General features: G+C 41.1%; 1 protein-coding gene across 1 annotated transcript; it reads right to left on the reverse strand.

Moving 5' to 3' along the window:
* Positions 1–396: 396 nt before the first annotated feature.
* On the reverse strand, positions 397–16,357 carry LOC311095486 (nuclear factor 7, brain-like). The gene is made up of 6 exons (XM_084134016.1): positions 15,770–16,357; positions 15,337–15,432; positions 14,994–15,224; positions 14,854–14,876; positions 14,654–14,772; positions 397–2,614 (listed from the first exon to the last, which is right to left on the reverse strand). The coding sequence occupies exons 1-6, from the start codon at positions 16,163–16,165 to the stop codon at positions 2,070–2,072; spliced, it is 1,410 nt and encodes a 469-aa protein (XP_083990142.1). The 5' UTR covers positions 16,166–16,357; the 3' UTR covers positions 397–2,069.
* Positions 16,358–16,589: the final 232 nt, after the last annotated feature.

Consider the following 16,589-nt stretch of genomic DNA (forward strand, 5'->3'; position numbering starts at 1 on the left):
AAGTTTACTTTCTTTAAGTAAAACTTAATTAGACATTATTACAAAGTGCATTTTTAAAAAGTGTATTTAAGTGTGTTAAGAAATATTGTGATGAAAGTGTACTTACTTTAAATTAGACTTAATTAGATATTATTACAAAGTGCATTTGTAAAAATTGTACTTAAGTGTGTTTATAAATATTGTGATGAAAGTGTACTTTCTTTAAGTTAAGCTTAATTAGACATTATTACAAAGTGCATTTTTTTAAATGCACTTAAGTGTGTTTATAAATATTGTGATGAATGTGTACTTACTTTAAGTTAAACTTAATTAGATATTATTACAAAGTGCATTTGTAAAAAGTGCACTTAAGTGTGTTAATAAATATTGTCATTAAAGTGTATTCCCTTTAAGTACAGTTAAGTGGTCTTTAATTTTAATTGTATTATATTATCTGCAAGTGCACTTTTCAAAAAGTATACTTTGATTATTTTAAGCACACAAAAAGTATGCTTTCAATACAGTTAAGCACACTTCTTTTTCACTAGGGGAAGCATTTGCAATTTGTATAAAAAAATGAGAAATTGCTTTTATGATGTGCACAAGTGACAAGATGATGTGATTTCAGTTGTGATCTGAGAAATGCACCAAAGCAACTGAGATAAACTATAAGACTTATTGGAGACCCTGCAGAATCACTGTAGATCCCCTATAAGAGTCACAGACCCACATATCTGTGGGTATTTCATAAAATAAAATTAAATTAAACATTTAAAAAATGTAAAAAGGACATCCATGGTGAATTTGATCTTGTCACAGTGTGTGTGGGTGTGCTGTCCAGAATTTATGTCAGGTGAGTGTGGATTGCAATCAATTTGCTCCTGATCTTCAAAGTACAACGGCACAGGCACTTGTTGGTGGAACACTTTTGGAAAAAGTGTAAAGACACTTTGATTTCTTTTGGCCAGTGATGATGGACTGTGCAGAGAAAATTGAAAATGACATTAAAAACATGTCCATGTATGTCTCTGTAGAACTTGGTATTCTGTATTCTCTGTAGAATAGAACTTGGTAAAGACAGAGTATGATAAATCCCACATTAAGTGCACACAACCTACATTTTAGTCCAGATCAGTAAGCTATTTTAAGAAAAATGTATATTTAGATATAAATTAGATAGTTAGATAATCTCATTTATAAGAAACAACTCAAACCAGAAAGGAGTAAACAGTCTTACCAGAAGAGGCCATCTCACGCAAGATAAAGACAGGCAACAAAAGAAAATTCAAAATAAAAATTAATTTTGAAATTGAGTAGAAAAGACGAGGGGCAGCTAAACCTACACGTGATCAGCTAAATTTAAGCCAGACAGAACATCAACCTGACCGTCCATAACTTTTGTCTCTCGAAATAAACTATAGAACCATCCATTGCTATATAGAAATGAATTGATATCTACCTAGCTCTATCAAGCTAATCGTTTATAAATAATAAATGTTGCATCATTGCTAAACAACAATAACTTTAGCAGATTATTTAATATACCTCAATTCGTGTCGCTGTACAGTCTCCCCCTACTGGACACATCAGGAACAGCAGGGGCGTAAAACTGCCTGGGGCATAAAACTGCTTGGGGCGTAGATCTACCGGCTCCAGGTCTGCAGCCTCCCCCTACTCCTTTGGGCCTCTGTGTAAGTGTGTGCGTGTGTATGTATCTGGAAGTGTATTTGTAGGTTCATAATATCTTTCAAAATTCAAATAATTCCCAACAACACACACAATTATTACACAATAATGTATCCCACTGACTCTAATTATGCAGAATCAGAAAACAGGAAAAAAAAAATTGCATTTAAAAAAAATGCTTTATAGACCAAACCTGAGAAAATGGCACCATCTTGTAAAAAAAAAAAAAAAAAAGGAAAACATTTTTAATTTTGAAGCCTTGGCAACAGAACAAAAGTATATTAACAAAGACTGTATCATTTTATAGTTAAATGGCCCTTGGATAAAAATAAATTGACATTTTATTATTGTTATTATTGAAACATAATTTGCAGAACTGTATTAATCTAGAAGCAGAAACAGATTTAACTGTGATTTTCTGCTGTAATAAACACTTTAACTGGTAAGACCCTCAGAGGGGAAGTTGTGCAGAGATTATATAAGAATGGAAAGACAGTCTCTGTGAAGGATGTCCTGAATGTGCGCAGACAGTCTTTAGTTACAGGATCAGAGAATGACACTGTTTTTCTGTCATAGTCCAGCTGAACTCTCACACGCTGAAGCTTCTGTTTAACAGTAAAGACAGTGCGGCGTTGCTCTGGGGATTTTAAGCTGTATTTGCTGTTCATGTACCACACACACCAGACATTAGAGTTAAAGAAAACCTCTCCCTTCCTTTGGTTTGATGCTGTTGTTATTCCAAGAATCCAGCGTGTATTGTCACCAACCTCCACATCCCAGCAGTGCGTTCCTGAGTTAAAGCCCTCAGATCCCAGGACACATTGATACTCATCAAACCTCTCTGGATTATCAGGAAGTGTTTTATCTACACGACTGACCGACACACTGGTCAGATCAGCAGAGAGTGTGAGACGAGGAGCTGCTGTGTTTGGATCCAGAGTCAACGGAGCTGCAAAAAGAATAACGACACTCAGTTACTAATGTAACCTCGGTTCTCTCTAGAGAGGGAACGAGTGTTGTGTAAGTTTAGCTTACGCTACGGGAAAACTCCGTTTCTTGAGAATACTGAAGCAAAAAATTATCCTTAATTTTTAGAATGTAAAACGCATTTGCTGCATTTGCTCTCGTGTTGCGTAAGTTTAGCTTACGCTACGGCAGTGGTTCTCAATTCCAGTCCTCGTGACCCACTGCTCTGCACATTTTGTATGTCTCCCTTATTTAACACACCTGAACCAGATCATCAGCTCATTAGGAGAGACTCCATGAACTGAACTGAGTGTGTCAGATAAGAGAGACATACAAAAAGTGCAGAGCAGTGGGTCACGAGGACTGGAATTGAGAACCACTGCGCTACGGGAACCCTATGTAAAACGCCATGCGTGCTAAGATTCCAACACTTATGTCCCAAGGGCAGTAGCCCAGGGCTCATGTATAAGTGAAGTGATCGAAACAGCAGAACAGGGTGGGAAGACTCAGTGTTATGAGATAGGTGCATACACATATATATACAGTTAAGGCAGTATGACCACCTTGAAACGGCATAAGCCCACAGGGCCATACAAATGTCATGAAGTGAGACCCCACTTGTCCAGGCCCACGACAAGGCCATACCTCTAGTCGAGTGGGCCCTAACCCCCAAAGGGCAATCCAGGCCCTTGGACGCATAAGCTGACGCAATAGCGTCTACTATCCATCTGGACAGGGTCTGTTTCGAGATGGCTAGCCCTTTGACGCGGCCACCAAACGAAACGAAAAGCTGCTCCGTTTGCCTAAAGGCAGCAGAGCGCTCCACATAAATCCTTAAAGCCCTTACTGGGCAAAGGAAGTTAACCCCAGCCTCACTGTCAGACGCAGGGAGGGCCGAAAGGGAAATAACTTGCGCTCTAAAAGGAGTTGCAAACACCTTTGGGACGTAACCATGCCTTGGTTTGAGGATGACCTTAGAGTCATTAGGCCCAAATTCCAGGCACGTAGCGCTCACCGAGAGCGCGTGCAGGTCGCCCACCCGTTTTACTGAGGCTAGTGCCAGCAGAAAAGCGGTTTTGAAAGACAGGTACTTTAGCTCCGAGGAGGGTTCAGCCTCCTAGCTCGCCTGAGGAAACGGATTATGAGGTCATTCTTTCCCAGCGACTGGCCACACACAGGCTTCGTAAAAGCCGCTATAGCCACCACATACACCTTGAGCGTGGATGGGGTTCTCCCGCTGTCCAACAGCTCTTATAGGAAAGAAAGCACCACCGTTACCTCACAATCTAGCGGGTTTAAGTCATGAGCTGAGCACCATTCAGTGAACACTGACCATTTGGACGCATAGAGCCGTCTAGTAGACGGAGCTCTAGCCTCTGTGATTGTGTTCAGCACTCCCTCCGGGAGGTGAAATGATGATAGTTGATTGCCCACACATGTAGGGCCCACAGCTCGGGGTATGGGTGCCAAATTGCGCCCTGGGCCTGGGACAACAGGTCCTTCCTCAGCGGAATCGGCCATGGAACTATGTTCCCCAGTTCCATCAGTTCTGGGAACCAGACTTGATTCTCCCATAGCGGTGCGAACAGGAGTATCGAGCATTTGCTCTCCCTGACTCGCTTGATTACCTTTGGTAACAAGGCGACCGGAGGAAATGCATAGAGAGGGCGCCTGGGCCAGTTTAGGGCCAGCGCGTCTCTTTCTTTTGAAAAGAACATTGGGCAGTGAGCGTTGGTTTGCTACGCAAACAGGTCTACCTCTGCTCTGCCGAAAGTGTCCCAGATGTTTCGCACCATCAGGAGGTGCAGGGACCACTCCCCTGGGGAGAGTTTTGCCTTGGATAGCATATCTGGGCCCACGTTCAGGACGCCCGGCACATGCGCCGCTCTCAGCGAGCACAGATTGTGCTGGCCCCATATGAGGAGGCGTTTTGCTATTGCAAGAAGGCTCCGGGACCTGAGGCCGCCCTGGCGATTTATGTAGGACACCACTGACGTGTTGTCCGTTTTGACCAGAACGTGGTGGTTCCTTAACGTGAGGAGGAAAAACTGAAGGGCGTTTTCGACCGCTTTCATCTCCAGACAGTTTGTGTAGACGCTTCTCCGCGTCTGACCACGGGCCCATTGAAGATCTCCCTTCGTATAGGGTGCCCCAACCCGTGTTGGAAGCATCTGTCGAGACTACTTTGATTCGTGAGGCGATGCCCAGGTTCACGCCGGACTGGTACCAGCCAGCTCTCATCCACGGTTTCAGAGCTGCTACGCATGTCTGATTCACCATAAGACCAAGCAAACCTGAAGCCCACGCTCGCGCTGGCACACGCCGTCTCAGCCACAGCTGAAAAGGGCGCATGTGTAGCAGACCCAGCCGCAGTACCGTCGAGGCTGAGGCCATGAGACCCATCATCCTCTGAAACACTCTTGAGGGGGAGATTCTTCCCTACAGTAAATGTTGCTGCTAGGTGCTGGATCGCTGCCGCGTGTTCTTGCATCAGGCACGCCACCATAGCTCTGGAGTCCAACTCTATCCCCAGAAAAGATATTTCCTGGCTGGGGGATAGAATACTTTTGGCCCAGTTGATTCTGAGACCCAACTTTGAGGGTAGCTCTGAGAGCTTCAACAGCGCGGCTTCTTCTCTCAGAGATCCAGCGACGTGTAGTCACTCGCTGAAAGGAGACAAAGTCATTGTGCAACCTGGGCGATGGGTTTTTATAGGCTGAGGCCACACCCATTTTGGCAGGCCATGACGACAGCGCGAGGCGAGCCTCTCATTGGCGCTGACATCATGTCTGACGCACTGATAGGTTGCAGCAGTTGCCGCAGAGCAGCCAATAGGCGCGCGAGCGGTCTCGCCTAGGTCTGCCTGCTGCAGCAAATGCGTTTTACATTCTAAAAATTAAGGATAATTTTTTGCTTCAGTATTCTCGAGAAAAGGAGTTTTCCCGTAGCGCAAGCTAAACTTACGCAACACGAGAGTACTCTCGTAAGAGAACATCAGATTACAGGATGAAATATAATGTATTTAAATGTAAATGTAAAACACATATAAAGACTTTGTTGAAAGAGATCATAAATCATGCTATCATAACAGTGGTCTCTCAGAAAGAGTAATACAATTTTCTACTCAAGTAAAAGTACTACTACTTCAATGAAATTTTACTTAAGTACATGTAAAATTACCTGTCTAAAAATCTACTCAAGTAAAAGTAAAAAGTAGCTCATTTAAAATGTACTCAGAGTAAAAGTTACTGAGTTACTTTTTTACAGCGGGGGTGTGGTGGGGACTCTCCTGTGTGGGGTTGTAACGGGATGAGATTTTCACAGTATGACAACGTCTCAGAAAATATCACAGTTTCTGGTATTAATCAATTATTAAATATATAAACAGTATTATTACATTATGTTTATTATTATTATTATCATCAGTTAAAATGACAGTTAAATGAATGAAAACTGTTTTTTTGGTTGAACAAATGCTTTTATTATAACAAACTTGAAACCATTTGTTTTGTTTATTAAAATTTCAATAAAACATGTCTAATCAACTAAATTCAATAATTGATAATGAATTAGATTAACAACTTATTTTTAACATTAATAATGAATTCAAATGTTTAAGAATAATAGAGTCCTATCAAATGTATATTATTCAGAAAATCAATGTTTCTTTTTATGATTTAATTCAAATATATTATCAAAACAGTGGTAATCAAATGAAAACTTAAACTTATATCCTTTTATTTTTTGGGGAAGTGCTGCAAAACAGATTTACTAAATTAAACCATGGACAAAAAATATAGTCTTTAAATAATGTTTAAATAAATTGTATTATTATTGTTGTTGTAATTATTATTTTGAGAAGTACCTTATATTATAGGCCTTATTATCAAGAATCTCTTCTCCACTCCTGATTCTCTAATCGGAATCTGATCCATATTTGGCCGCCTCAACCAGCTGAACTTTCAATTGTAGTGGGACTTCGCTACAACCAACAAGATGTCCAGTTTCTCAAACGCTTGCTCATTAGTTTTAATGTGACCACACCCGCGCGCGCAAAAGAGATTGACATGCAAATCTCCACGTTAAGGAACACGAACGCGCTCATTACCTCAAAAACAAAGCACCAAACTTCATCAGTCCTCTGCTTTTCGTTGAGTTTGGAAGACAAGCTTTGAGCATACATTGGATTTACTTTAGAAGCAGGCCCGTCGCGACAAGGTAGGCAAACCAAGCAATTGCTTGGGGCCCCTAGCTGGCCTGGGGCCCCAAGACAACGACTGGTTAAGAATAAAATGCAACGACAAACTGTGTGAGCGCCCCTTTGATAGTCAATGCAGTAAAGTGCAATGACACTGTTATCGGGATCCCCCTCAAGGGGGCCCCCCTTGATCTCTGCTGCCGGCAAAATACTAAACCTCCTCGGCAGTTATCATGAAGCGAATTATGCTTCAGGAAGCCAGAAAAGAAATAAGATAAAGGTAAAAAATATAAAATATAGTAATAAGTGATAAATTACACTGGATAAAATAGCTCCACTTGTCTTGTACAAATGGTGTACTTTTGCAGCAGGTAACGTTAGGCTAGCAAAAATATGTTTATGTTAGTTGTCTGTTCAACTAACTATTCCACCGTTATAATCTATTTCCCAAATGGGGGTTAGGAAAACCACACAATAAATTCTGTGCATCAAACATTAGCTCGGGATGTTTTTAAGCATTGGGTAGTTGTGAAAGCAGCTGCATCCCTTCCCTTCTAATATCAAAATATGGAAATGCTAACATATCTTTTTGGTAACACTTTATTATAATAACCATCATTAATAGATGGTAAATTGTTAGTCTTTAATTTAATCTTTAGTTAATTGTCATTTAACTGTTAGCAAACAAGTATTTTTACTTAATAAATACTTTTTAAGTTAATCCATCTATAAACAACCAGAAAGTGGCAGAGGAACATGATTTTTTCATAGCTTATCTTAATGTGCTAGTGTCGGGATATAGGCTTCTGTAGTGACAGTTTATGCAAATATGACATTATTTTTAAGTTACCAATGGATCTTGAACAGTTACTTCAAGGTTACTGCAAATGTTCAATTGTTGAAAATGTTCAAAATTTTATGCACAGTATATGCAACTGCAGTATTTGCACTGTAAACATTTTTTATTTATATAAAGTGTGGGAGAACTATGGCTATGCTGCGGTGGGGGGGGGGGTGTATTGGGGGGGGCCTCCATGTCCATTTTGCTTGGGGCCCCCAAATTCCTTCAAACGGCCCTGCTCAGAAGAAGAACACGATTTGAAGACAAGAAAGATTTTAAGGTAAGAAATGGATTCTGAATTATATTAGTTAGTGTTATTGTTGTATAAACTTCACATTGCAGTTGAACTGTTGCTAGACTAAAATGAAATGTATGAAATCGACAGAAACATGTTGAAATATGAACTATAGACAGGCAGGCTACCTTTCAATGCGAAATTTATATTCATGTACGACACAAGGATTTTTTTATGTTCGATAATAAAACACAGCATGATATAAAAGTAGGCTAGTGTGAGTGTTTACTCTAATATGGTGAATATTATAATGTTTAGACCCGGGTTTACTGTTAAATACGGTGTTTGTGGACTCCAACGTAGATATGTATAATATGGTAACAATAATGTTTCATAGTTTGGAGCGGCTCGATCGCTTCAGTAAATGTTCTCTGCACTCTGCAGTCAGTCGCGCTGTACATTTGAAAAGCAAAACACACCAAACATTAGGCTTCATGTTTTTACTCCAATCCCATTTCATAACGCCATAACGATTGTAAACATTTGAACTAACATATGATAATCAATATATTTTTCTCTAGTGTAGTGTTACTGAAGTGTTCCTTTTTAACGATTGATAGGGCGCCTGCTATAGGTTATTGTTATTAATATTTTATGCAGCACTGCATGTATATGCCTAAAAGGCACAACAAACCTGGTGTATATATATATACACTGCTCAAAAAAATAAAGGGAACACTTTTTAATCAGAGAATAGCATCAAGTCAGTTAAACTCCTGGGATATTGATCTGGTCAGTTACAAAATGACCCTACAAAATGACCTCCAGCAGGCCACTGGTGTGAACGTCTCTGACCAAACAATCAGAAACAGATTTCATATGGGTGGCGTGAGGGACCGACGTCCTCTAGTGGGCCCTGTGCTCACTGCCCAGCACCAGGGAGCTCGACTGGCATTTCCCATTGAACACCAGAATTGGCAGGTCCGCCACTGGTGCCCTGTGGTTTTCACAAATGAGAGCAGGTTCACCCTGAGCACGTGACAGACAGGAAAGGGTCTGGAGAAGCCATGGAGAATGTTATGCTGCCTGTAACATCGTTCAGCATGACCGGTTTGGTGGTGGGTCAGTGAGGGTCTGGGGAGGCATATACATGAAGGGACGCACAGACCTCTGCAGGCTAGACAATGGCACCCTGACTGCCATTAGGTATTGGGATGAAATCCTTGGATCCATTGTCAGAGCCTATGCTGGTGCAGTGGGTCCTGGGTTCCTCCTGGTGCACAACAATGCCCGGCCTCATGTGGCGAGAGCATGCAGGCAGTTCCTGGAGGATGAAGGAATGATACCATTGAAGGGCCACCACGCTCACCTGACCTACATCCAATAGAATACCTTTGGGACATTGTGCTTCGGTCCATCTGACATCACCTGGTTGCACCTCAGACTGTCCAGGAGCTCAGTGATGCGCTGGTCCAGATCTGGGAGGAAATACCCCAGGACACCATCCGTCGTGTCAGTAGGAGCATGTCCCAACGTTGTCAGGCATGCATATAAGCACGTGGGGGCCATACAAACTACTAAGTACCATTTTGAGTTGCTGCAATGAAATTTCAGCAAAATTGACAAGCCTGCTGCATCTTTTTTTCACTTAGATTTCCGGGGTGTCTTTGAATTCAATCCTCTGTAGGTTGATTATTTTCATTTCCATCAAACGATGTGGCATCCTTTCGTTCATAACACATTACCCAGTCCATATTAGTATAGATATCCAGCATGATATTTTTCCCCATTGAGATCTGATGTGTTTTCAAAGTGTTCCTTTAATTTTTTTGAGCAGTGTATATATATATATATATATATATATATATATATATATATATATATATATACTGTATATGTATGTGTGTGTGTGTGTGTGTGTGTGTATTTTGTAAATTTTAAAACGCAATTTTAACCAGAAAAATCTACAATGTATTACCAAAATCGTGCAGCCCTATAGTTTCTCTTGGTATGAGCATGTTCGCAGCTGTTTTTTTGTTGTTGTTGTTGTTGTTTTTTTACAGAGACCAGATGCCCCACTGATGAGTCCTGCTGACTTCAACATTCACATGAGTACATGAACATGGTAAAGTGAAAAATCAAACACCTTGGAAATTATAGGTATGTACTAAGTTTCAGGAATGGCACAAAGGTGTGTGACTGATTAAGTCTCTGTCTTTAGTTCAGTGTGTTAAATAATGTGCATTTTTTGGTCATTTGTTTTGTATCTTTGGATTATGTTGTGTTGTAAATAAATCCAAACAATCAAAAAGCCATTCTTTTTTTAAATCTCCTCATTCTTTGTGCAAGGTTGCTCATAATGATAATAATAATAATAATAATAATAATACATTATATTCATGTCCATGGATGCATTGATGTGTGAGGAGGGAAATATTGTACTCAATCCTGGTGGAGATGGGAAGCCAGTGGAGTGAGTGGAGAATGGGGGTAATTTGCTCATGTTTCTGCACTCTCATCAGGATCCTTGCTGCAGAGTTTTGGATGTACTGAAGCCTCTGCAGACTCTTTCTAGGAATCCCAATGAGAAGTGCGTTGCAGTAGTCCAGTCTGGAGGAGACGAAGGCATGAACCAGCTTTTCGGCATCTGAGGGGGTGAGAATAGGGCGGAGTTTGGAGATGTTACGGAGGTAGTAGAAAGAGGTCTTGCATAGGTGATTTATATGTGCTTCAAAAGTGAGTTGGGAGTCCATTTTTACACCAAGATTAGTGACTGTTGATGAGAGGGGAATGTTGGTGCCAGAAAAGGTGATGCTGGTTATGGAAGATGATTTGGTCTGGTGAGGAGTGCCAACCAGGATGGCTTCGGTTTTGGAGCTATTGAGTTGAAGGAAGTTGTGCTCCATCCATACCTTTATCTCCTCCAGACAGGTGGTGCGTTTTGATGGGGATGACTGTGAGGGTGGGGTTTCAGCTGTAGCATTTACATAGAGCTGTGTGTCATCGGCATAGCAGCGGAATTACATTTTTTGACGGTTGATGATTTGGCCAAGGGGAGAGAGGTAGATGATGAAGTGGATGGGGCCAAGGACTGACCCTTGGGGGACACCGCAAGTAACTGTGTGTGGATTTGATTTGGAGTGGCCCAGGGAGATGTATTCTGTCCGGTTTGTGAGGTATGATCTGAACCAACTGAGGGCAGTGTCATTTAGTCCAGTAGTGAGGTGGAGCCGGATTTAAAAGAATGCCATGGTCAACAGTATCAAATGCAGCAGAAAGGTCCAGGAGGATGAGGAGGGAGGGAGAGCCAGCTTCGGATGATATGAGGAGGTCATTTGTGACCCTAACGAGGGCAGTCTCTGTGCTGTGGGCAGAGCGGAAACCTGACTGGAATTTTTCAGAGAGGTTATTATGTTTGAGGTGGTCCTGAAGGTGGGTGGCAACTGCTTTCTCAAGTACTTTTGATATGAAGGGAAGATTGGAGATGGGCCTATAGTTGGATAGGACTTCCGGATCAAGAGTGGGTTTTTTGAGCAATGGTGTGATAATGGCATTTTTTAAGACAGGGGGAACGTGACCAGTTTGGAGGGAATGATTTATAACAGCGGTGATCAGGGGACTTAGGACAGTAATATGGGTTTTTACCAGGGAGGTTGGGAGAGGGTCCAGGGGACAGGTGGAGGATTTCATCTTCCTGATGATGTTCTGCACCTCTTCTGATGAAACCTCAGGAAAGCAGTTTAGGGGTTGGGAGACGGTATATGTTGGGGGAACAGTTTGGCTTGGAGGACTAGAAAGGGCAGAGCGGATATGTGCAATTTTTGATGTGAAGAAATCCATGAATTTATTGCACTGCTCTTCTGTAGTGCCAGTAAATGGGGGAGATTGTGGTTTGAGAAGGTGGTTTATAGTGGAATAAAGCTGCTTGGAATTTCCTGTGCTGTTTCTGATGGCATCGGAGTAAAACTGTGACCTTGCCTCTTTGAGGGACTGTGCATATTTTTGTTGTTGCTCCTGGTAAATTTGTTTGTGGACAGTGAGGCCAGAGGCTCTGAAACGCTGATCAAGGACTGCTGCTGCCTTCATCTTACGAAGCCCATCTGTGAACCTGGGTGCTGAGCGGGTGAAGGTGACTGTTCTTGTTTTAACAGGGGCATGGAGGTCCAGGAGGCTGTTCAGATGGCTGTTGTAGTAGTCCACTGCTTCGTAGGCTGATGAAAAGTGTGTGGAAAGATGCTGAAAGTCTGCTGCCAAGAGTTCTGGGTTTATGTTTTTTAGGTTTCTAAAACAGATATTCCGCTTAGGCTTGGAGAGGCTGGATGGGGATGGCAAATCCATAGAAATGGCCTTGTGATCAGACACACCTAGGTCATACACCTGCAGGTTGGTGAGAGGGGCAGAGTCTGTAATGACCAGGTCCAAGGTATGCCCCCTGGTATGTGTGGGGACACCAACAAGTTGTTTTAAGTTAAAGCAGTCCAGTAGTTGAAGAAATTCAGCTGCAAAACGGCAGGAGGGAGGTGTCAACATGGATGTTCATATCACCTAAAATTATAACATCGGCGGAGGATGTGCAGAAAGTTGTGAGGAGATTTGACATCTCAGTGACAAATGATAGGTTTGGTTTTGGTGGTTAGTAGATGAGGAGGAACAGCACAGGGGAAGGGGACTTACATTTAAATGCAAGGCATTCAAATGAAGACAGTTCAGGTAATGGTTGCAGAGATAGCTCCAGATCGCTGCGATGGATGACTGACAGGCCGCCACCACGCCCTGTGCTGCGAGCTTTCTGGAGGTAGCTATATCCTTGGGGACAGCTCTCATTTAAAGAAGAAAAGGTATTTGGTTGGTGCCAGGTCTCTGTAATGCACATATAATCCAGACATTTATCCAGGATATGGTCATGAATGAGGCAGGATTTGTTTGTAATAAACTGTGCATTTAAGAGTTCAATTTTGCTGCTTGATGATGCAACAAATCTTTGTACTGGCCGTAGCAGACTGGAGTCCACTCCACATTTCCCATTCAGCTCACTGAGAGGTGTTGCAATGGAGACGTCCAAACTACTTATCTGGTAGGAGACAGCACTCTGATGACGTGTGCGTGGAGCGACAGTTCGTGTTGCTGACCAGAGAGTGGTTTCAGGCTTCCCAGATGCACTTCACGATGGCATGGAAAAGTTGAGTCCAGGCTTTCCAGGAGGAGACTTTTCCGACTGCGGTAGCAGCAGCGTTGACCGATTCCAAGGAGTCTCCGAGCAGGTGTTTTGCTAGCGGTAACTTGAAAGCTACCTGATAGCTATCCAAAAAGGTCCACAGTTCGGTGGTCCGGAAAGTAAACGTTTTTTTTAAAAAAGGTCCACTGGTCGGTGGCGAGGATAGTAAAAGGTTAAAAGGTTAAAAACTTGGCATTATTTCGGCGCGACTGGAGAAGCGGCGAACAGACAGCGCAAGCGTCCTCTCCCCATTAGACTCTAACTGTGTTCGTCTGGCTCTCTGATGAGGGACGTGTTGGTTTTAGCTGATAGGGCCTGATAGCACCTAATAGGGCCATTAGGGGAGGGTCTTTGTCTTTCTCAGTTATGAAATCCATCAATATTCATGATGTGTTCATGCCTACTCGCATAAAGCTTTCTTACACAAAACGTCATACAAATTTAAAATCGATATATTGTTTTATCTGAATGAGTTGTCAGGATGATTTTCACATAGTTTTGGAGCAAATATTCTTGGCTACGTGACACAATTTTCTTGTGAATAAATAATCAGTATGGGTTTCATGACCTTATTTCAGTGACAATTTTTTTTTGTTTTTTCACAAACCACGCATAAACGTCATTATCTCAAAACTACAAACTTTTACACACATGCTGCTGATATATTATTGTAGCAGAGTTTGTGCTAAATACAGTGTAATCAGACTTTAGCCATGAACATGTCACAAGTAACAGAAATAAGCACAAATGTCAGAACACCTCCAGGGCCCAGAAAACACCTCAGACCCCAGAGGGTTAATATTTCATTTTGGTGAACCACCACTTTAAAATGTCTGGGGGACTGAAATATTACCAAATCCCAGGAATGACCGACCTTGACATACCTTTATCTGCACGGAGCTATGGTGTTCTTTGTTTCCTCTTTTTGCAGCCACTTTGCATCCACATTTTTTGCAAATTGGATATCTATCCTCGAGGACAACCACACGTTTTTTCTACATCCAAATTATTCCCACACTGGCCATGGTTCGCTTCATAAGAATTCAACGGCTCGCATTAACGCATTATGATTTAAAATGTAGCGAAGTACAATACTTCAAACAAAACGTACTTAAGTAAAAGTAAAATTACATATTTTAAAAACTACTTTAAAAAGTAGAAGTACACAAAAAAACTACTCAGTTTTTTAGAGGATGAAATATGAAGTTTTAGAAATGTAAATGTAAAACATTTTCCTTTTGTTGAAAGAGATCATAAATTATGCTATCATAACAATGGTCAGAATGGATTGAGGCTTCAGGTTTAATATCAGTATTCAAAAAACACTATTGTATCCTAATACATAAACATGAACCATGAGGAATAGACTTTTCATTATGAGTTCGCTGAATGATCTGATGATTTTCTGAAATACAGTTCAGATTCACTTAGAAATTCAAGTGATTATTAAATATATTTCTATCAAATGTTAATGTTGTGTGTGTTTATATCTGAACCATCTTCTGCACTGGTGTCAAATCTGCTGAGACTCACTGTGTTGGACAGTTTCCAGCATCTTCTTCCAGACTCTGAACGGCAGGTTACCCAGATAACGCGACACATGAATCAAAGCTCCAGAACTCATCCGTGGATCCGGCTGTGAGATCTGGACTCTGAGGAACATTCAGGAGTCAGAACTGCAGTGAATTTGAGTTCAGATCCACTGAGAGAAGAGATACGAGCAGCTCACTCACCTTTCCATCATGACTTTATAGTTCTGGAAAATATAGAGTTTGAAAACATTTTAATATCTTATCAAACACTCTCAGTGTCAATGAGTCTCTCTATACAAGTTGTTTTCTGCACAAAGAATGAAGCCGGATTGATTTGTCACCTTTAGAAACGAGACGTCATTGTCTTTCATCATCTCCTCCATGTCTCTGATTGTGTGTGAAAGAGCTGAGATGTGTGTGTTCATCTCCTCCAGCTTCTCCTTCATCCTCTGCTTCTTCTGCTCCTCTTCCTCTCTCAGTGCAGTGATTGTAGCTTCTTCTTCGTCTCTGAGAAACTGATGAAGCTTCTCAAACTCTTCTTTAATCTGACGCTCTGTGTGCTCAGCTTGAGACTGAAATCAAATCACATTCACTTCAGTCAGCGCTGTATGAACACACACTCCACTAATGTCAATAATAAACTCTGTGTGTGAATGTTGAGTATTTAACTCTTTATATCCTAACCTTGATGTGTTCAATTGTTTCATCACACTCTTCTTTCATTTCTTCTCCATGTTTGAGCTTGTTTTGTAAGGACGTCAGAGCTGTATTAAATTCCTCCTACAGGTTAAGATGAAAATCTGTGAAACTTATTCAGCTCTAAGAGGTTTAAACATTGTATGTTTGGATGTTTTTATTGTTATATTATTTATATGTTGAATAGGTCATAGAATCAGTGTCTTAAATCACATATTAATAATGAAAAAAATATGACATTTCTATTTTTTGCTGTTACTTTTAATAGGATTTAAACATCAGAGGGTTGAAGATTAGTGCAGGGTTTTATTTCAGAGAGATTTAGTCTAAGTAAAAATAAATACTGGTCTATTGTATACACAAATAATACTCTCTGTTTAGCACTGTATTTAGCACATGAAATGAGAGACATTTGTCTTACCTTGTAAGATGAAAGCACTTCACTGATGGGTCTGAATGTGTGATTGGTGTGTTTCTCTGAGTCTCTGCACACTAAACACACAGGCTGTTTGTCCTCCAGACAGAAGAGTTTGAGTTTCTCACTGTGTAAACTGCAGATTTCCTCAGATCCTGATGAACGTTTCTCATTTCCCTCCTTTATCATTGAATCACACAAGTTTTTTAACGCTAGATTAATTGGAGGATCATCTCTTGAGGATCTTCTCCTGCAGACAGGACACTCCTGAGTTTCCTTAGTTTTCCAGAACTGTTTTAGACACTCTTTACAAAAACTGTGACTACAGGACAGAAGAACAGGAACATTGAAGATTTCACAGCAAACAGGACAAGAAAGCTCTTCCACAGATTTTGAATCCATTTCCTCGTCTTGTAAAAGATCCAATGATCTACAATTAACTTTCACTTTTTGAACTTTGGTTTAAAGAGTAGCCTAAATAACCATTACAATCAGAAAAACCCTAATATAATGTGTCCTCCTCTGTTCTTCACAACTCGTTTTAGCTTTCAGTAAAAATGAAAGGTAGAAATAATGACAAGTCACTTCCTGGAAGGTTTTGTAAGAGGGTGGAGTTTCTGATGACCTTTTGGAGCCTCTGGGACTGGTTGCATAAACCACTGAAACTAGTCTTACAAGTTACTCATCATTTTTTTTTTTCTTTAAGACTGTTCAAAACTTCTTTAAGGCGAGACACGGAAGGCAAAAACATTGATTTTTCATGCAGTGGTCAGTTTTGAGATTTTGGGCTAGTTTACTCCTTCAATATGTGTTCTTTCAAGCGGCT

This window comes from Abramis brama (assembly GCF_963993115.1).
Source record: "Abramis brama genome assembly, chromosome: 13".
NCBI lineage: Eukaryota > Metazoa > Chordata > Actinopteri > Cypriniformes > Leuciscidae > Abramis > Abramis brama.

Bases quoted from the DNA above. Each gene is read 5' to 3' on its own strand.
- LOC311095486 (XM_084134016.1), bottom strand. From the start codon at position 16,165: ATGGATTCAAAATCTGTGGAAGAGCTTTCTTGTCCTGTTTGCTGTGAA. The intron at 14,877-14,993 runs GTGACAAATCAA...TATATTTTCCAG, and splicing joins ATGACGTCTCGTTTCTAAAG to AACTATAAAGTCATGATGGA. The intron at 2,615-14,653 runs GTGAGTCTCAGC...TTCTTTTTGCAG, and splicing joins GCTGGAAACTGTCCAACACA to CTCCGTTGACTCTGGATCCA.